General features: G+C 44.6%; 1 protein-coding gene across 7 annotated transcripts in view; it reads right to left on the bottom strand.

The window, feature by feature from the left end:
• Positions 1 to 22,396, bottom strand: part of USP40 (ubiquitin specific peptidase 40) — an 89,219-nt gene that overhangs the window by 60,938 nt on the left and 5,885 nt on the right. For all 7 annotated transcript variants that reach the window (XR_009245515.1, XR_009245516.1, XM_058665128.1 and 4 more), the window contains exons 4-10: positions 21,586 to 21,699; positions 16,671 to 16,835; positions 14,600 to 14,746; positions 8,680 to 8,823; positions 7,614 to 7,742; positions 3,411 to 3,506; positions 2,463 to 2,570 (exon numbers count right to left, since the gene is read on the bottom strand). Coding sequence is in view for 5 of the 7 variants with exons in the window: in XM_058665128.1 (XP_058521111.1) it covers positions 2,463 to 2,570; positions 3,411 to 3,506; positions 7,614 to 7,742; positions 8,680 to 8,823; positions 14,600 to 14,746; positions 16,671 to 16,835; positions 21,586 to 21,699 (903 nt within the window). In the remaining 2 variants the exon portion in view is untranslated. The remainder of the gene's footprint in view (positions 1 to 2,462; positions 2,571 to 3,410; positions 3,507 to 7,613; positions 7,743 to 8,679; positions 8,824 to 14,599; positions 14,747 to 16,670; positions 16,836 to 21,585; positions 21,700 to 22,396) is intronic.

Genomic DNA, 22,396 nt, shown 5'->3' on the forward strand with positions numbered 1-22,396 from the left:
GCTATACCTAAATTAGCGCTTAGAAACTGCTAACTTTCAAGACAGCTTGAAAACAAGTAAGATATCCTGCCCAGACTGTCAGCCCTATCTGCAATGCAGACATCCTCTGTGCTAGTGCAAGTCCTGGTTGCTCCATTGCTAGTCCAGCTCTCTGCTTGAAGTGCCTGGGAAAACATCAGGAGATGGGTGAAACACCTGGGCCACGGCCACCCTTGTAGGGGACCAGGTGGCATTCCTGGCTCCTGGCTTCACCCTGGCACCAACCTGATCATCACAGGCATTAGCAGAGTCCACCACGAAGATGAAGATCTCTACCTTGGTCTCTCTCTCTAACTCTGCCTTTCAAATAAACAATAATAAATCTTTTTTAAAAAGAGAGAGAGACATTAGAAAGGGGATATAACTTGAGGTTTACAGATGATAAAAGGAAAATACTTTTTAAAAAAATATTTGTTTAGCCTGGTCCTTTGACCTGGGTCCCTGGCCCACCTGCCCGGTGGGCGCCAGGTCTGTGAGCCCAGGGGCGTGGGTCCAGCGGAGCCTGGGTTGCATGGCCCAGGCCCATGGGCCTGCTGATGTGGTGGGTGCCAGGTCCATGCTTCCCAGGGGCAGGGAGTCTGGTGGGGTCCAGGTTGCCTGGGCCCATGAGCCCCTGGACCTGCCTATGTAGCAGGTGCTGGGTCCATTAGCCCCAGGGGGTGGAGAGGTCCGGTGAGATCCAGGTCACCTGGTCCAGGTCCCTGGGCCTGCTGACGCAGGGGGTGCTGGGTCTGTGAATGCCATGGGTGTGGGGCTCAGTGGGACCCTGGGCAGGCAGCCTGGGGCACCACTGGCATTGGGGGAACCTCACTGGCTGCTCAGGGACACGCTTGTGGAGACTTGTTGTGTGAACCTGCAGGGCTCTGGTGATGGCACAGCAGGTGGTGTATGGGGGCCTGGGGTGTCACACCCAGGATTGGTGATTTGACCGTGGAGTTCATGTGTCAGAGTCGGGCTTCCTCAGTGGAAAAGATGGCTGGCCCAGTTAAGATGGCAGCCCATTGGGGTCTGCAAAGGATATCTGGTACTAGAGCAGAGGAAGGAGGACAGAACAAACTGGACAACTATCCCAGCCAATGACAGCAAATATCTGGGTGAATGAAGATTCTAAATTTGACTACGTACAACGATGGACATCAGAAGGGGTTCCTCACCCTTGGACCAGTGAGATCAATAACATCTCAAAACTAGCAAAACCACTGGGCAGAACTCTTGCAGCATATGCCATATTGGGGACACTGGGTTGATAGCGGGTGGCCGTTCCACATCACTAGGTACTGGGAGGTTGGGGGGTTGGGTATTGGGTATATGGTCTCCCTTTGTTTCTCCCCTTCCCCCAAGATACAGGAAGAAGAAATAGAAAGCTTGGAAACAATGATCATACCCACTTTTCCCTAACTCTCACTCCTTCCTACCCTGATCAACTATGTAAACATCATCATAAAAAAATTTGTTTATTTGAAATGCAGAGTTGGTGGGGGAGGGAGGAAAGAAAGGAGAGGGAGAGGGAGAGGGAGAGGGAGAGGGAGAGAGAGAGAGAGAGAGAGAGAGAGAGAGAATGAATGTGCGTGTGAGAGAGAACTCTCATCCTATGGTTCACTCCTCAAATGGCCACAATGCCTGGAGCTGGGCCCATCTGAAGCCAGGAGCATCTTCCAGGTCTCCCATGTGGGTGAAGGGGCCTAAGCACTTGGGCCATCCTCTGCTGCTTTCTCAGGTACATTAGCAGGGAGCTGGATGGGAAGCAGAGCAGCAGGATTTGCATTAGACCTAGAGCCTGAACAGGACGTCGGCTCCACAGCCAGAGTTTTTATCTACTGCACCACGGTGCCAGCCCCAATAAGGGTATTGTAAACAACTTTATGACAACACTATGACAGCAAAGGTTAAAATAAGGCAAATTACCTTAAAACCACAATTTCCCAAAATGATATAACAGAAAATCTTTTGCGCTGTGGTCAAGTTAAGAGATGTACCTAAATCCTTATTCTAGTGGGTAAGTGTTCTGCTGCTTAAGTCAGCTTCGAGACTCTGGCAGAATGTTCCACACCTTTGTTTCCAAAGTTCTACTTCCGGCATCTAAGCCTCAAGTCTAGGAAGACAGGTCACAAAAGTGACATTTTGGTAAGTATTTGAACATATTTTTATAACTAAGATGAAGATTTTATAGTATGAATTTTTGATAACTTTTTTCTGTTATAAATAATTGTTGCTCCTCATTTTTTGCTTGCTCATTGGTTCTATGAAAACTTAATACATTATACTCTAATAAGTTAGACAACTCAACAGTTGAATTTTAGTCATTAAACAAAGATGTAGATGTTTCATTCCTCTATTTCAATCCCCTTCTGTGGAGGAGTTCATGTTGCGGGGCTCACAGCACGGTTTCCTGGGAAAAGAACCTCCTGTGAGGACACCGTTACCTTCCGCAGTGGCCCATGGTGCTTTCTGTACTTCTTGCTCCACGACACTCCAATCTTTTTCAAGAGTTTTTGGCCTAGCTGATCAACAGGAATTAGATTGTTCTCCTCCTTTCGAAAGAAATACAAAGTCACTTAAGAAAATTTGATGAGAATAATTGTTACACAGATTTAAAAGGCTCAGCAAGATTAAATGTAAAGGGTTTTGAACAGCAAACATGTAAGTGGATTTACCACTATTTTTTCATTACACAATGTTGGACAACTGTTTTGCATACAACTGAAGACACCAGCTACAATGCCAGTGCTCACACACAGTGCATACCAGGATCTGCAGAGGCTCTGACTGACTCCAGCCTCCTGCGAATGCAGACCCTGGAAGGCATCTGTGATGGTTCAAGCAGCTGGGCTGATGTCATCACGGGGGCACCTGCATTACGCTCCCAGCCTCTGGCTTTGGCCCTGTCCCAGTCCTGGTCCATGCTGGCATCTGGGGAGCAAACCAGCAAAAAGGAGTGTTCTTTTTCGGCCTGTCTCTTAAATTTTAAAAGATATTTTTTAAAAATGTACAGTATGTTTAGAAAACTTGGATTTTTGCCATTTTGCATACATTACAGTTGAGCTATTTAAAGAGTAATATTCAAAAAGTATTCTCAAGTCTGATAAATTCCTGACATATCATGAGATTTCTAGAAGAAATATTTAACTGCAAAAAATGATTAATGTCTTATCTGAATGCTTTGACACAAGTTTTCAAGGGAGTTAAGAAGTAGATGCTACTGTATTCCCCAAGACTCTTATGTTGAATTCTTAACCACCAATACCTTGGAATATTGCTGTTTGGAGACAGGGCACTCAAGGAGGTTGAAATGAGTTTCCCATTGTAGGACAGGCCCTAACGCGATGTGACTGAGGTCCTTATAGATAGATAGATAGACACACACACATTACCTGTAATAAGATTGCTTTCAGAATCACCAATGGGTCATCAGTTTCTTCTTCATTCTTAAGATCTTTCAAATTCACATCTGATTCACTTTTTTCATCCTATGAAGGAAAACAACAAAGGAGCTTCTATCAAAAATCCCTCAGAAGCCATTAACAAGGCACAAAGCCAAGCTGTGGAGGGTTCAAGGTTAAACGCAGCACAGCCATCTGTACAGAAGCAGGCCGACGTGGCTTTGAGTTCATGTTCGATTGGATTGGGCAATCCTGCACAAATCACTTCAATTTCTCTGCTTTTCTGTAAATTGGGATTATGAGATAAGCAAAGCTTCTAGCATAACATTTGGGCACTTTAAAAAGTTTGTGAAAATTCATTAAGAAATAAGTTTGTTTTGTTGCAAAAACTTTGAAATTCACATGTTGGAAATCTTGAAAAAGCTCCTGGAAAGTTTTTATTATGAAAACACTATGCATGGATTTAAAACTTTTTTGCACCAACATACACATTTTCCAACTCCACTTCCTATGAATATTATAAAGCACCCTTGCACACACAGTGGGAGCCAATACTTCCCAGCCAGGCATGACTTCTGTAGCTTCCTACACATCCGCTTCATTGGGCTTTCATTATGACCCAGCTGCACATACTCCGCGGTCTCCACCCACACGGCCCATTCCTTTGTGTTGGACCAGGCAGTGTGTCAAAACTCCCCTGGAAACTATTTTTGGTGACTTTTTTTCTCCCATTCATGTCATTTTAACTGGCTTGAAGTCATAAGTTAAATATACCTCACCAATTAAGACAAGACAAAAACAATCATGAAATAATGGAAGAATTTTATCAGCTACAACACACCTGCTGTAAAAGTTTTAAAAAGTACTAAAGTAAAAATAAATCAAATCAAAACAAACAAACAAACAAAAAGCTTAAAGCATTTTCAACATATGCTCAGCTAGTAAGAACATCAAGACAATCCTCAGAGTGCAAACGAAATGGAGATCCAGAGAGGAAGTTTAGAGTTGAGTCCAGCTTGGCAGTTGTTACAGTCTGAATGTTCCAGTGCCCCAAAATCCACATGTTGAGACCCGAGCTCCAATGTCTTAAGAGGTGGGGTCCTCAGCAGCATGGCTGTCCTTTTTGCCATAGGACATAGAAGGCCTGTTTATGAGTGGAGCAAGCACTCATAGACAGAAAATCAGCAGACACCTTGAGCCGACTTCCTGGCTTCCAGGATTGTAAGCAAGGACTTCCTGCTCTATTTTAAGTTATAGCAGCCCAAATGGATGAAAGTAGCAACTCCGCTGCTGTGGAGCTTCCAACCAGATCTCCTGTGGGACAGAACTAGGCAGTTAATGTCCAAGGCCTATCAAGGAGGCAGCTGTGGCTTTTCAATGACAACCAATGCTGTGACACCAATGGGGTGTCCTGCTCTGACACTACTAGGTAATAGTGTTAACCAAATAAATTAAGAGCTCAGTCCCGTAAGACTGACTGCCCTTTAATTACCAACCACAGATGTGATCCTCAGCTCAAGCGCACTTCTGCCTGGATGAATACAGATTCCAGGACTCTTATACACCCAAGCTCATAGTCACAATTTCTTGGGACTAACAGAATTCAGGAACCGACACACTACAGTTGAAAGGCTACAAATGAATGCTGGCAAGTACAAAGGGCAAGAGACAAGGTACAGAGGTCCATAGCTCAGAAGCATTTGTCCCTGAGGTGTCAGGGTGTCTCCCCACCCACCAACACCATCCAGCATGTGGATATGTTTACCAACTTGGGACACTCCCTAAACCCTGCTTTTCAAGTTTTTATTAAGTCTTCCTTTGGCACAGTCATGGTTGGTAGTGGTCCTAGATTTCTGGTGGAGACAAACACAAATCTTTCAACTGAGGTCTCAGATCATTCTGGTTCTTTGCAAACAAAACATGCAAAGAACAAAATCACAGGGAAAGAGAATTAGCAACATCAGCAGACATTCAATTCAGATCTATAAAATCTAGATACTATATCAGAAAAAAAACAGTAAAAAAAGTATGCTGATATGTTTAAAGATATTTGCAAGATTGGAAGAAGAGGTTTTTTTAAAGATATATTTTATTTTTTATTGGAAAGTCAGATATACAGAGAGGAGGAGAGACAGAGAGGAAGATCTTCTATCTGTTGGTTCACTCCCCTAGTGGCTATAATGGCTGGAGCTGAGCCGATCTGAAGCCAAGAGCCCAGAGCATCTTCCGGGTCTCCCACATGGGTGCAGTGTCCCAAGGCTTTGGGTTGTCCTCAACTGCTTTCCCAGGCCACAAGCAGGGAGCTGGATGGGAAGTGGGGCTGCCGGGATTAGAACCGGTGCCCATATGGGAACCCCGCTGGACCCGGAAGAAGAAATTTAAAACTGACAGGAGAGACAAGCCAGTATTCTAGAAAAATATGTTTGCATTCACAAGCTCAATATTTGACACTTTGAGGCAAGTGACATTATGCTCGTGTCCAACATGGTCCTCGTGGGGACAGGATCCTGCAGCAGGCTGTGGTCACCAGGCAACACACGGGGGCTACTGGGAAGCAGTTCAAGTGCACAATATGAGGCTCCAAGTAACACAAGCAAAACGGCCCTAGAAAGTGGGCAGCATGAACCAGACTCCTAGACTGCACATTTTGAATAGTAAATGGCCTCCATGCTGCAGAAAGGGATCATCTTTCACATATACTGAGCCTGAAATGCTGGCTTTCCCAGGAAAACTGACATGAGATTAGTCCTGAAAGTTATTCCTTACTGATAATTCGATAATTCCTACTTAAGAACTGGATGTATGCAGGAAGAAGTCCCTGTTAAGGAACAGGATTAGAAAACATCCTGTGGCTTTCAGTAGACTTGTGATTCTTGGGTCTCTAGGCCCAGGAGATCTTTTAGGGTAATCACAGGAAAGAGAAAAACTCAGGGTCCAGCAAGTGAATCTAGCAAAGGTGAAATACTGAATGCATCAACACCTGGACACTCCAAAATTCTGGGTGAAAAGCTAGATTCCTCAAGAACAGAAAAATCAGAAAGAAAAGCTTACCCCAAAGGGATACTTGGGATACTTGGGAGAAGCCATAAACAAGAAGGAACATCCTGTGATGCTTCTGTAAGGCGGGGAGAGCCTGCTAAGGCAGCAACTTCAATAGACGGGCAACACAGAGCCCAGCCCAGTGAAAGAAGGCCTGCCTGCCTGGCCCTCGAGTCCCAGAACAGAGAGAACAGAAGAGCTGAAGCAATGGTCACAGCATGACAGGAGGACACTGCCTCATCAAGTGTGGAGCTGCCTGAGTGCGTGACTTGAATGATCAGCCACAAAATGGGACTGCAGACAGTATTCTGTAGAGCAGAAGTAGAAGGTAAGTTCTGCCAGCTGGACCAATGACCCAAAGGGCAGCTGGCCGGATTAAAGGGCAGCAGGCACCGAGGGTTCACCAGACACGCTCCCAGAGTAGGAGGCCGGAGTGGCCCCGAGTCCAGGAGCACCAAGACTGGAGAGACAGCAGAAAGGTCAGGGCAGAGTAAGAGGAAAAGCAGCCAGAACCGCAGGGGGTGGGCATGTGGGAGGCATGCACAGCGCCGTCACAGCCCTGGTGAGCTTCTATCACAAAGTGCTGCAAGGCTTCTACTCCATCCAAGAGACTCCAATCACACTTGTACGTTAGATAATTCTATCAGTGCTAAGCATGTCTGATTTTGATCTGTGCTATGACAGAATATTCTTGTTCTAGAATAGCACAGGGGAATCTGTCAAGGGTCATTTTGATATTCATTATATCATTTGTAGGCCATACAAAATTATCAAATTAAAAATTAATCTGCTGTGTTTATTAAACTTTAAGTCCTACCTGTGGCTGCATTGGCAGGGCCAGACAAATGATTCTGTGGGTCTTTTAAGGTCGGTAGACTGGACATTCCCTACCCTGTTCTAGAAGATACATACCGAGTTATTTAAGGTCAAAGGGCATGGGATTATCTTCAACTTAATATGAAATGACTTGTGCATATCTTGTACGTATATACGCAAATGTGACAGCATGTTAATCTATGGAGACTCTAAGTAAGGGCTGAACATTCAGGTGGCATTTGCACTATACTGGTTTTCCTGTTTATGTTAAAAGATCAATAAAAACTGTACTAGGAACAGCGCAGAACTACAAAGATATTTCTAAGTTGTTATACTTACCTGAAATTGCCAGTTTCCCAAATGATCAATATCTTTAATATACACGTGGTAATGTCCTCCGTAGCAGCCACCTTTGTGTATGATAACCGAGTAGAGGTCGTACATACAGTCTAAGTCATCCATCTCACTCTAAAACAAAAATAAATAGTGAAAACCTTATATAAACTACACTTATTTACTGTTATTTAATGGTAAATAAGAGTGAACATAAATAAGGGTTACTAATTCACTCATCTAATGCCAACAACAAATGACATTACACCCATCAGACTGAGTTAAACATGAACACATGTATCTGAGAAAGATGTTATTGTTCTGCACTCTGGCTAAGATCCGTGAGCCCAAGTGGCAACACAACAGGTTGTGCACATCTCCGACTCAGAGATGTGCAGCAAGAGAAAACCAGCTCTGTATGTTATCTAGCATGCTGCTTATATATGCACGTTTACCTACGGGAACTGCCCAGCATTTCTACCAGATGCTGGGTGTCAAAGTCAGAGCCAGGTCACCGCCTTGGTACTGCAGTCCTCGGCAGACTGGGAACTCGGGATTAGGAATACTGAAGGTATTAAATGTTTCATTAAATCTATGACTGATTCATCATTATATCTAGAATAAACTAAATCTGAAGAGCTAAGTATCCACTAATGGTAACTTTTCTAAATGCAGTAACATTTCTAATTTTGTTCTCAAATTTGCACTTGGAAGACATTCCAAAGGAGCTTAATAAAGAGAACTGAGAACAAGCCAACACGCTACAGACTGAAGAGGACGGCGACCGAATCAGGGATCCCAGCAGGAGATACTGACAGTGGGACCTGTCTGAAGACAGTCCAGGTTGCCACAACTGGCCCGAGGGGCGTGTGGGAACACCACAGCTACCAAGTGGAGACCAGGGAAGCTGAGAAACTCCCTACAGTCTGTAAGACTTTCCCCCACAACAAAGATCTTAATTCAAAATGTTAACAGTGTAAAGCCAAGAGATTCTGCAATAAACCAACTGGAAATTAGATCAGTAAGATTCAGACTTGGGGGGGAGGATAGAAAGAACTTCAAACATTCAAACCTGTTCACAAAATGGCTTGAGATTCATCCGAAGAGGAAATGTGTAGCAGCCAGTTTCTTTGTAGCGTTCATGCTTCACAAAATCAAAATTAAATCTCAGCAACGAAACAGTAAGAAAGGGAGGCAGCTTACGCAATTTGGCGGACTGTAAAAAGAAAAGTTTGCAAAGTTTGTAGAATTACAACATGGTTCTTTAGTCACAAAAAATTAGCCTATACACAGCTTTAAGAGCAGTATGTCCCAAATCACACAAATGCACTACCATGGAAGCAATATAACTCTTGATATAAACCAATCTATTTTATAGGACTAAAGGTGTGTCCTTCTGCTTACAATGTAAAATTCATGAGCCAGTTCAATGCCTTCAGTGTTGGTCTCCTAAGATGCCACCAAGTGAGCATGCTATAATCAGGAGCTGCCCGTCTAACGTGTATGCCCTGGCCAACCCATGGCGTGCCTTTCTCCTTCACATCTTCACTTTACCCGACACGCACTGTGCTTTCTACTTAGCGACCAGCTAGACTCCTACGGCGGGATCTAGGAACCTGTTTCAAAGAATCCAAATCCATGGCACAATATAAAAACTGGATCTGTTGAAGTATTTTCTGAGGGAGAAAATTCACACCTTTCATCAGACTCTCAGAAGGACTCCAACTCTCTAAAAGTTAAGAGCTGTTAATTAACATTTCATGCTCATAGTGTTTCAAATTTATTACTTTAAAATAAAACACTACATGAAGCTTTTTTATCCAAAAGGCAAGGAGACAGAGAAAGATGAGTCTTGCATTCTCTGCTCCCCAGCAGCTGGTTCAGCTGGGGCTGCGCCAGGATATACACGGAAGCCAGCAACTCCAGCTGGGCCTCTGACACAGGCGGCAGACACCCAAGTGTTTGCTCCACTATCTGTTGTTTCGCAGGCTTACTAGCAGCAGGGGGACCACAAGTGGAGGCAGGAATTGATTCCCATCACCTCTGTGCAAATACGGGCATCCCAAGGGGGGAGCTTAACTTGCTGTGCCACGTCTGCCCCTTCTGAGCTGCTTTTCATTTAAGGGTCATCATATGTCTCCAGTCCTCCTGGATTAACGGCCAGTGAGAGGAGCAAAAACCTCATTTATATAAAAGATTAGCTACAATCATTCACCTCATATTGCTAAAAATGTATCTATTTTTTAAAAAAATTGATGAATTTATTTATTAGAAAGTCAAGTTAACAGACAGAGGATCGGAGGGACAGATGGAGGGTATCTTCCATTTGCTGATTCACTCCCAAATGGCTTCAACATCCAGGGTCTGGCCAGGCCCTAACCAGGAGCCAGGAACCTCATCTGGGTCTCCGCCAAGGGTGCGGGGGCCCAAGCACTTGGGCCATCTGCTGCTGCTTTCCCAGGCCATCAGCAGGGAGCTGGATTGGAAGTGGGGCAGCTGGGACTCAAACTGGTGCCCCTACAGGATGCCAGCACTGCAGATAGTGGCTTTAACCCACATGCCACAGTACAAGCAGCTAAAATTAAATCTCAAATAACAATTCTATAAATCTAGTATATCCAAAAGTTAAATTAGAAAAATATAACAGGGTCAATTTTTCAAACAACTCTAAAGATGAATCTAAAAAACACCTGAGTGTTCAATTCTGAGTTTATTTGGCCAGCACAGCCAAACAAGCTGGAACACACTAAGTCCAGTGCAGCTAAAATAGAAAAAGTTTGGAAGTATCAAGATAAAAAAAATTCCCTATGAAAAAATTTAACCAACGATATTAAAAGAGAGTTTGTTTACTCCAACACCATTTGGTGTCCTGGGGAACCAGGATAGATGTGGGACTGGCGAGGATAGGTCCCAATCCCCTACTGAGCCATGTGTGAGCTGTACATGGGTATGGACGAGCCATGGCCGGGCTGAAACATCCAACAACGACAACCAGAATGGGGTGAAAGCCAGCCAGGAAAAGCCACTATTCCTGCCAGGACAGAGGGTGAACTGAGAAGGGCTGGCTCATGGACCCCCTGGTATGCGCAAAATAAGCGCAAGAAGAACGATAGGAAACAGCCCAGAATAGGCCATGGAAAGTTTCCCACTGGCATACATTTGGCATGGGTCAGGGGCAGACCAGGCTGAATCAGTTCATGTCACCCACTGGCAAACCCGAACACCAGAACAGAGTGTGGGTCGGGCCAGCTTTGGTCGCAACAAAAACCAGTGCACAATATGGAATGACAGGATGAGATTGCCTGTACTGGAGGTGACCTCAGCACCCAACCAGCACGCGTGAGAACCAGGAAGGGAGGGGGCAGAGCTGGCAGGGGAATTAAGGGACTGGTCTCCTCGCCGGACAACTACTCCCCCTGGAGAACGTGGCCTGGGATGGGTACAGACCAGACTAAGCAGGGCTGCAACACCTGTGAGCCTCATGTGGACTAGATCAGGAAAAGCCAGCCTGGGCTGATTATTCCTGCCGGTACAAGCATAAATCAGAGTGGGTGAGGGTTGTTTGGGCTTAGTCACAGCATCAGATGGCAGACGCTGGCACTTGGGGCTAATTCTGTCAAGTCAAACCACAGAACCACCCAAAGAGTGCATAAACCGGGACTGAGAGAGACCTGGGAGGGAAATAGCGGGTTCCCCCCCTTGGGTCACTAGTCCCGCGGGAGGGCATGAAAACTAGGATGGGGGCTGGGGTGGCTAGACAGAGAGGCACTCAACAACATCCATGAGGGCTGGATAGTTGAGCTGGTTAGATGGAACTAAGCTTTAATACCCATTGACATGTACGAGAGCCAAATGGGAAGCGGGGCAGACTGGACTAGTCTGCCACACATACTGGCAAATCAGGGTAGGGGGTGGGCCTGGAGGGGGTTATTGTGGGTCGCCCCGACTAGGCTTCAGCTCCCACTGGTTGATATGAGGGCCGAGTATGTGCTGGGCAGAACCAGACTGGACTGCAACACCCATTGGTTCCAGTACAAGTCGGGACTGAAACCAGAACCAACGCAGCAATTGAAACCACCAGCTGATCGTGGAGATGGACTGTGCCGGGCCCTGTACTTGCTAGAACATACAAGAATCTGGTCTGGGAATACCTAAAAGTTTCTGTGGGGATCTCCCCAATCGAAATGCTGGACTCAGAACCCTAGCCAAGAAAAGACAGAAGACAGAACAAGTCAATCAACCATCTCAGCTATATGTTGGCAGCGAAAATACTGGGCAAATGAAAACTCTAACAATCAGTGGATTCTTCAACGACCTCATCGAGCTGGGAGTGGCGAAAATGGCAGCGATTCATAACTGGTGAACTATTAAAACTGGGTGGGGCTTCTCCCTCAATATTCCCCTTTACCTCAGATACAAGAAGGAAACAATATGGACATAATAGTCTTACCCACTTCCCTATAGCCCCTGAACCTTTATACCGTAATTAACTATGTAAAGAATAAAAAAAAAAAAAGAGAGAGAGTCTGTTTAGCTAGAGGATCTTGTTAATAAGTTTCTTGTTTAACTAAAGTGCAAATTAATTTGAACCAAAAGCTAAGAATCTGCAAAACTCCCTCTGAGGACTGCCCCCAACTGCGAAGCTTGTAGTTACTGGATTGTAGTTCTAACACAAAAGTGAAATACAAAAATGGGCACATGATCACTACCTCTCTTCAGATTTTTAAAAGGGGTGAAGACTGGGTGTAACTCCCGAGGTGCTTCAAAAGGTTTGTGGGGAGAACGGAATTAAAAGACAACACAGGGCTAGGGCCAGTGTCAAGGCGCAGCAGGCACACCTGGGTAAAGCCACCAGCTGCGATGCCAGCAATCTGCAAGTGTGCTAGTTAGAGTCCCAGCTGCTCCGCCTCTGACCCAGCTCCCTGCTAATGCCCTGGGAGAGCAGTAGAGGACAGTCCAAGTTCTGGGCCTCTGTACCTTGCGGAAGACCCCCAAGAAGCTGCTGGCTTCCGCCCAGCCCTGGCTGTTGCAGTCATCTGGGGAGTGAACCAGCAGGTGAAGGACCCTTCTCTCAAAAACAGACTATAATTTTCAAAAACTTCCTCAAGCCCCCTCACATATATTAAAATCCACGTATTTTTTAATTAAAAAAAAGTGCTTTGAAATAGAGACAGATGATACACAGAGACTGCTGCTCCATGGGGAGATCCATATGCAGTACCTGGCTCCTGGCTTCAGCCTGGTTCAACTTTGACTTTGAAGGAAAGTAGTAGATGGGAGGAGATCTGTTTCTGCCAATCTCTTCTCCTCTCTGCTAAGTAAATACATCTTTTTGAAAACATAAAATAAAGTGAAAGGAGTGAATGTGTGCACTCCCAGCTCCAGGTTCGCTGTGCAAACCCCTGCAGGAGCAGGCCTGGCTGGAGGAATCATGGTCAAGCAAGAACCTCATCGCCTGAGACATCAGGGCTCCCTCCGTGGGTCTGCACTGGCAGGAAGTGGGAATCAGAACCTGGTGTCTGCTAAGCAATGCAGACACTCTGAAATGCAACTCGGCCGCTTAACAAGCTGGGCCAAACACAGGCCCCGTCCTGGCCGGAAGTGCAGCTGTAAAAGCCAGACGCAGGGTTGATAGCTCCCATTATATTCTCAACTATAATCTTCGGATACAACATGAGCATCAGAGGCTTGGTGCGATGCTCAGCAGCCAAATCCCACCTTACTTGTGCCGGGATCCCATACGGGTTCGTGGCCCGGCTGCTCCACTTCCCATCCCACTCCCTGCCTGGGACCTGGGAAAGCAGTCGAGGACGGCCCAAAGCCTTGGGACCCTGCACCCAGTGGGAGACCTGGAAGAGGCTTCTGGCTCCCAGTTTTGAATAAGCTTAGCCACAGCCGTTGTGGTCGTTTGTGGAGTGAAGCAGCGGATAGAAGATCTTTCTGTCTGTCTCTCCTGCTTTTTGTAAATCTGCCTTTCCAATAAAAATAAACAAATTTAAAAATAAAATCAGTCCCTGTGGTGTCTAAACCAACGCTCATTTTCATTGCTGAAGAAGCTGAGTCACTGGCAGAAACAGCAGCAGTTACGTCTGTCAAAGAACTGTTTAACATAAATAATGCCCAACAGCCGTGGCCTGACTTCAGCTCAAATGGATGATGCCCGTGAGCAGGCCTTCCTGTCACCCAGCAGCAGTGGAGAGTCAGCCCTGCAGGTAACAGTCATGGACAACTAACAGAATGAGCTGCCACAGGCATCTGGGCACTCTGCCTCCCAAGTACCCACGAGTGACACCCACGGGGCTGGCCAGACCCGCCAACGGCAGGGGCAGGTGTAACAAGCAGCGCGAGTCTATGCTTCATCATCCATTTTTCCCTCTTAGCTCTTTACTACAAGAGAAATTAGTTGCTTAAATTTTGCCTTCCTTTTACGTTACACCAGAGGCCTTCAAAAGGGTCACTGTGAGAATAACTTAGAAGAGTATGTGAGTTTGTCACACACTTTCCAGAGACGACTCATATTTGTTCGTACAGAAAGAAAACCAGAAGTACTCTGCAGAAGCCCGTAAGGACCAAGCGAAGGACCCGCCCGCGAGAGCACTGGGCAGCTCTGCGTGAGGCAGGACGCATGTTAAGAACAGGAAAGCAACACAGACTAATGAGTACGGTCAAGCACAAAGAAGGAAAGCTCGATAAGCTTCCTGCCTGGGAAGAATGAAAACGCACAGTGTTTTCTCTGCAACAGATACCTGCAAAAGGCACAGATGTGGGAATTTATTTCTAAGAGACAGCGAGGGAGGGAGAGAGAGAGAGAAATAGAAACAGAGCATGCAAGAGCAAGCTGGGTGAACCATAGAACTGAAAGCTCAGGAGTAGCACAACACAGCTAATCACATAAACGTCCTTCCACCATGAGGGCGGAGTTCCAGGAGCATCCCGCCACGAAGGCCTGGGAAGTGAGCAGGCCGCCTGGAGAGCAGGTCACGCATCTTTACCTTGGCTGCTTTAACCAGCTTGCCACACGTTTCACAGTAGTACAAGTTGTCACAGTCAAACACTTCCTCTTCTACATACATGTTCCAGAGGGCATCTTCCAAACCAGACACATTTTTGACAGCTGCTGTTAGGTCTAAGAAGTCTTCCTGAAATACATATAACACTGACAATGAGTCTCACAGTGTTTTATGAACACATAGCTAATTCATACATACTTGGGGAATATGTTTTTTTCTAAAACACCCGCCCGCATACATGAAAAAATATTTTTTTCTGATTAGATATAGCAACACTCACAACACTAAATTTAATCAAATTGTAATTTTTGCTTGAAATACATCATGAAAAATGTATAAGGAAGAAGTTTATGAGTTTCCCTCAAATATAGTAAAGTCTGTTTTATCAGGAAATAAACCACAAGAAAACACATATTTGCATTTAGGTGTATATGTTAATACACACAGGGTTTATCACTATTGTTTCGGTGCCCAGGCTAGACTGTAATGGTAAAAGCAAGGCTGAGCTTTATAATCACATTCTGTTTATTCATTTTCTTTTGCCAGGGTTGGCAAAAGATCTACTGAGGAAGTTAAAAGAAAAAATTATTTTGAGACAGGATAAAATGTATTTCTATGAAAAAAGGAATATATTTTATAAAACAGTAGTTCATCCACTCTACTATAACTACATTTGAGTTATAATTCTAGTGATAAAAGCTGCTACAAACTGCCAGGTTTAAATCTACATGTATGAAATAGCATTATTTTCAAGAGATTATGAGGACTGGAAAATATGCATCATTTATATAAAATTATGGCAGAAATCTTAATAGAAGTAACAATTTATTACCTATATGTGTAAAATGTTGCCTGCACTTAGGAATTATTTCATTGATTTCATAACTTCATAATTTCATTAATTATTTCATTATTACAATTTCTAAGTCAATCATGCACTAATTCCACAACACAGACTACAGCTTAGTTCTCTCAGATGAGGCTGGCCAACAGAGCTGCTAACAGCACAGCTGATGGCAGAAACAACTGCCTTAGAAAACGAAAAAAGAACATACAAGCATGTCTCTAAAGCAGCACGACCAGATTGAGAAAAGGACATTTAATCTTTCACTCATACAAATACAGAGCTTCTGCTGTAATAAAAGGTTTTTTATTAAGGTACTCTATAATCAAACCAACAGTCTGTAATAAGATTTGTAGAGCAAACAGAGGTTCCTGTATTTATATGAACAAATTTCCGGTTTTTATATCTAATCAGAGTAAATGGGACCTTGTAACCTGCTACAGAAGTCACAGGTTATTTAAAATAGATTGTAATCACGTTAGAAGTAAAATACATGAATATAAGCACGCAAATGAACTTTCTGAATAAACAAATAATTAGATGTTTACCAATTTAAATATTTCTTAGTATTTTTTTAAAGATTTATTTATTTTTATTACAAAGTCAGATATACAGAGAGGAGGAGAGACAGACAGGAAGATCTCCCATCTGATGATTCACTCCCCAAGTGACCCTAACGGCTGGTGCTGTGCCGAACTGAAGCCAGGAGCCAGGACTTCCTCCAGGTCTCCCACACGGGTGCAGGGTCCCAAGGCTTTGGGCCGTCCTTGACTGCTTTCCCAGGCCACAAGCAGGGAGCTGGATGGGAAGTGGAGCTGCCGGGATTAGAACCGGCGCCCATAAGGGATCCCGGCACGTTCAAGGCGAGGACTTTAGCTACTAGGCCATGCTGCCGGGACCAGTATTTTTTATTTTTATTGCTTTCCTAGTTTTCATTACCTATTTCAACCATGATACTAAGCTCTCTCATAAGGCTACAATCTTCTACCTAGAAACAGCCCCCAAATATTAGTATACTGAAAACAGATTATCTCAAGATGTTTGCTTCTTTCAATTTCCTAGAGAAACATGGTAATCAATTGTATGGCTAGGTATAGAACAACAACAAGACCCCAGCACTGTAATAGTAAACACTTTAGGCTCAGTAGATTCAGCCGCAGGCACTAGGGTTACAATGTAACTTAATACTGAAACCATCTGCATTCCCACCTGCTGCTCACTGGTGCTTCTGCACTCTTTACAGACAACCTTGTTCACGATAGTTCCATGATACAGACGGTTGATGAGGTCATGGCCAGACGTCCCAACTAAAGAAGTTTCCAAAGCACTGAAGAGAATTCGATTCAGTTCCTGTACATCATGTTGTCTCATTTCCTGTAAAACAGGTAACTTTGATTTTAATTGTTTAAACTTTATTTATTTGAGAGACAGGGAGAACTCTTACCAGCTGGTACACTGCAAACGCCCACAACACCAGGGGCTGGCACTGGGGCAGGCTGCAACTGGGAGCTGGGACCTGATCAGAGCTCCTGGCAGGTGGCAGGAAGCCTCCCAGGGTGCATGTGAGCAGGAAGCTGGAGGAAGGATTCAAAGCGCTCCAGTAGGGGGTACGAGCTTCTTAGCTGCTATAGCAAATACCCACCCCATACACCAGGGAACTGTTACATATAATTTGGTGTTAAGGGGTTTTAAAAAACATATTTTATGAATAGTAATGGTTAACACAAACACAATATTTACCAACCAATCTAAAGATAAACCTTCATGAGCAGAAAGAAGGATGACTAAACAAAAGGAGCGATGGGCGGGTGAAGAAGCCACCATTTGAAGACAGCACTGTGGTGGTGTGGTCTCTCAGCTACAGCCTGGGGTGCTGGCAAGGCAGTGGAAGACGGCCCAAGGACGTGGGCCCATCCCACGGGAGACCCAGATGGAATTCCTGGCTTCACCTTAGCCTAGCTCTGGCTCTTGTGATTATCTGGGGAGTAAATCAGCAGATGGAAGATCTGTTTTCCCTCCGTTACTCTGCCTTTCAGATAAATGAAAATAAATGTTAAAACAACAAAACAAAATCACCACTTATTTTTATTTATGCCACAAAATGAAAATATAAACTAGAAAATGCAAGCATTCTTTGGGCAAGCAGACAAAGCCCGCTCAGAGAGGGCATACAGCAAACACAGACCAGTGCCTGCCAGCTGACACAGCATACAGAACAGTCTCACTGAGACTATAGCGCACGGTGAACCATCTGAATAACGAACATTTTTGAAAAGAAGTAGAATCTTATCCAGTCCTCTGCTGATGGGCATTTTGGCTGCTTCCATGTTTTTGCAATTACTGATTGTGCTGCTATGAACGTAGGAGTGCATATTGGTTTCTCATAAAACAAGTGTTCTGGATATATTCCTAGGAGTGCTATTGCTGGATCATATGGTAGGTTGATTTTGAGTTGTTTGAATGTTCTCCATACTGATTTCCATAGAGGCTGTACCAGCCTGCAGCCCCACCAGCAGTGGAGTAGGGTTCCCTTTTCCCCGCAACCTCGCCAGCAAGTGTTGTTGGTGCTTTTATTCATGTGGGCCAGTCTTACTGGCGTTAGGTGGTACCTCATTGATGTTTTAATTTGGATTTCCCTTATTGCCAGGGAACTTGAGCATTTTTTCATATGTTTATTTGCCATTTGGGTTTGTTCTTTTGTGAAGTGTTTGCCATGGAATACTACTCAGCTATTAAAAAAAAACAAAACGCAGTTCTTCGTGGCCAAATGGGCCAAACTGGAAACCATAATGCTAAGGGAAATGAGCTAATCCCAAAAGGTCAGATACCACATGTTTGCGTTAATTTAAGAGGATATGATGTTATGTAAAACATGTTATTTTATGTATATTATGTTATATGTTGTGTATAAACTAAACTAAATTGACAATGAGGTGATCACAGAAGATGGTTAAGAAATCGCAATTGTTTTTAACATATTGGTTACTCAATACTAAAACTAGTAATTACACAACGAAGTTAATTATTGCTGAGGGTATGTTGGAGCCTTTAATTGATCGGGTTGATAATCTGATGGTTCTGCCCTCGGACCGGACAGGGTCTCCCCAAGAAGCGGAGGAACTAGACTGGACTGTAAGATGTTGGACTCTATGTTTAGTTTATGCTTGCAAAGAGGGAATTTCAACAGTACTTGATCAGTGGATATGCAACAAGGTGGAATATTCCACATGAGGGGAGGGCGGGGGGAGGGGTGGGGTGATTCCCAGTTCCAACGAAACTGTATCACATAATAGAATGTAATCAATGAATAAAAAAATAATAAAAAAAAAAGAAAGAAAAGAAGTAGAATCCATTTTTCTCCACTATAAGCCAAGTAAAACAAGGTTAACACAGTGCTATTAGGAAAATTTCCTGGTGGAACTTGCTCTGGCTATTATGAGTCATGTAGCTACATGCGAACTACTCCTTAAGAACATTTATAACCCAAAGCCAAAAGGCACACAAGACCTAGGGGAGAAACGAGGTGAAGGTGCAGCTGGCGGGAGGAGTAGGAGTGAGGTCCCAGGAGGAGAAGGGCTCCGAGAAGGAGCATGCAGCTGAGGGCAGAGCAGCACCTTCCAGCCTTGGCGTAAGGATGTCACTGCTGACTGTGACAGGAAAAACAGAAAGGACAGAGGGGAAAATGGAGGGTACAGAGGCAGAGGTGGTCGGGAAATACAATGACAACGAGCTTGCCGGCTGATGTTACGGTGCAGCTTGCTCAGCTGCCTGTAGTGCTGTCAGTCCAGCGTCACAGTGCCCGTCTGAGTCTTGACTACTCTGCTTCTGATCCAGCTCCCTGCTACCACATCTGGGAAAGCAGCAGAAGATGGACCAAGTACTACGTGCTGCCACCCACGGAGGCGGCCCAGGCTGAGTCCCAGGCTTTGGCTTCAGCCTCGATAGTCCTGGTCTGGACTATCCTGGCCACTGCAGCCATCTGGGCAGTGAACCACCAGCTGGAAGATCTTTCTCCTTTCCTCTCTGATTGACTGTTTCAAATAAACAAAAACTTTCCTGTGAAAAGAAACCTAGAACGAGATATGGAGGTAAAAGTCTTTCTTTTGTTTTTTAAAAAATACAAGACATTAAAGTATGTACATTAATGGCTCGGATGGGACAGAAAATTTGAGGACATTTCAAAGGTGTTTCTGAGCAATCCTACATTTGGCAAGGTGCCTCAGAAACCTTTACTACTATTGAAGTCTAAATGAAGTCCGAATATGACTTCACTTAGAAAAAGTATGTTTTCATGGCTTTGAGAAGCATGAAACCCGCGACTCAATAGGGGCTCAGTAATAAACACCCAGGCAAGGGGTGGGTACTTGGCCAAGTGGATGAGCTTCTTCGACCTTGCCTTCTGGTTGCAGACTCCTTCCTGCTAACGCCGACACACGGAGGCAACAGTGACGCCTCAAGTACTTGGGGCCCTGCCAGCAGGTGGAAGAACTGGATGGAGTTCCTGGCTCCTGACCTAGTCCCAGTCGTTGTGGGTATTTGTGGGGTAAATCAGCAGAGGGAAGATACAACTCTGTCATCTCCCCTCCCAATTTTCCTCCTCCCCTGCAGCCCGACCTGTCACTACCCCTGCCTCAGTCACTACTTTTCCAATAAACTTGAAAATAACACAAACCAACCTTGCCCACATGCCCTGAGTAGAAGCAGCCAATCAGCAAAGATCACTTACCAAACGATTCTATTTGTATAAAACGTCTAGGCAAATCCACACAGACCAGTAGGTAACAGGGAACAGACACGCAGCGGATGGGAGGAGACAGATAATGGGTATGGCTTTTTTTTTTTCAGGAGGTGACATGTTCTAAAATTTATGTAGATAGCTTTGCAACCCTGCGAACATTCCTTAAAAAAATCACTGAAGTATACCCTTTAACAGTAAAACTAGGTTGTTTTTTTTTTAAGAGAAGCAAATGGGTAAAACACTAAAAACCAACCCTATGCCAGAACTTTCACTACTTATTTTATTATCCCACTTTATGCCAAAGGGAATGCTTTATTATCCCACTTTATTATGCCAAAGTCCTTGCCCTGCCTGTTTAATGACCCAGTATCACCCAATGACAGAGTATTTCTGATTAGAAGACCTCAGGTCAGTTATTGTTGAAGGCCTATCACCACTTCTTTAAATTCTGCAGCAGGGGCAATGCTGCAGCTTATCCGAGTTCCTCCTGGAGCCCTGGGTCCAGCCCAGGTTCCCGATACTGCAGAGCTAAGGAGCAAGCAGGTGACGGGTCATGTCCATCTCACCTACATTGCAGACACAGACCGAGATATCAGCTCCTGCTTTTAACGTGGCTCGGCCCTGTGTGTCAGGTGCATCTGGAGAGTGTCTGTGCCTGCCTGTACACTTTCAGATAAATAAAACCAATATTAAAAAAATAATCTGAGACAGTCTCCCATACCTGTCATTGATAACAAATGGCAGATTTGTACTTGCTAACAGCAATGAGCTACGACAAGCACCTTTCTTGCTGCTGACAAATGTTAGTGTTCACACACAAGACACCTTTTAAGAACTTAAACAAACAACAGAAAGCCCCCAAAACAGCTGTAAGAAGAAAATCAAAACATAGCCAAGACATGGAACATGAAAACATCCACCCAAGAATGGTTTTACTGTTTTGGTTGAAGCCAGTGTTCAAATGAACACACCTGGATTCCAGCACAAACCATGTCACAAAGACAGGAAAAGCTTTACAAAAGGACTTAAAACTGAATTTATCCACTGTTTGTCAAAGAGCAAAAGACTGATGAGTATCTGTTACACAAGTGATAATTTCCACTGAATAGATATTGAGTCTCAATTTCGTGATATAAAGATTCTTAGGGCAGAAAACCTCGAACTCGGCTCTAACACTTATTTGCACAACTCCTCACCTCCAAATCAGAGTCATTTATAAAATTCTGTAAACAACAAGAGTCTAAAAAGAAAATATTTCTGCCTTGTAAGTATTTAATGAGACGAGAAAATATTCAAGTCATATGTGGAGACGCGGAGATCAAGCTGGAGGCCTGAGTGTAACAGAGCAAGCCAGCTGACTCCTGCATGAGAGAATGGGTCTCCTACCTCATTGCTGGTCCAGCCGAAGCTGTCGGTGAGGTCTGCTGTGGACGCGGCTTCCTGGTCCAGCAGCAGAAGCTGAGCAAACAGGCGCTGTAACTGTAAAGGTATGATTCGCACCTGGGGGGGGAAACACACATTTCTACATCAAGTCTGGGAAGCGGGGACTGACGCTTTTTCAGAGGACAGCAGGCTAGTTTCCTTGGATCTCCTACTATACTCAGGAGAAAGCTCAGAAACACAGGGAGAACATATTAAGATTCATTTATTTGAAGAATCTTCTAAAAAGATATTTTTGTTACTAATTTAAAGGCAGATTTTAGCAGAGAGATAGAGAGATCTTCCATCCACTAGTTCACTCCCCAAATGGCCGCAAAGGCCAAGAGCTGAGACGATCAGAAGATAGGAATTTCTGGGTCGCTCATGCACGTGCCAGGTGCCCAAGGATTTGTGCCATCCTCAACTGCCTTCCTAGACCATAAGCAAGGAGCTGAATCAGAAGCAGAGCAGACAAAATACGAACCAGTGCCCACAGGGGATGCTGGTGCCACAGGCCTGCTATGCCACTGCACTAGCCTCTGGAAATTCTAATTCAGCCCAACAAGTTTGTTAGCGGGAGGTTTCTGTGCTTAGATCATTAAAACTCACACAGGCCCTAACAAACCATCCAGTTAACCACAGAATGACAAAAATCTGAAAGCTTAATACTTCACTTTCTGAAGTCAGATACGGACACTGCCACATGCACTCTCGCAGCTGTGAGACACACGGCTCTCGCTGCGGAGCTCTGACCCTGCACAAGTTTAGCAGCACCCAG

Source organism: Ochotona princeps, chromosome 5, assembly GCF_030435755.1.
Source record: "Ochotona princeps isolate mOchPri1 chromosome 5, mOchPri1.hap1, whole genome shotgun sequence".
NCBI classification, from domain to species: Eukaryota; Metazoa; Chordata; class Mammalia; order Lagomorpha; family Ochotonidae; genus Ochotona; species Ochotona princeps.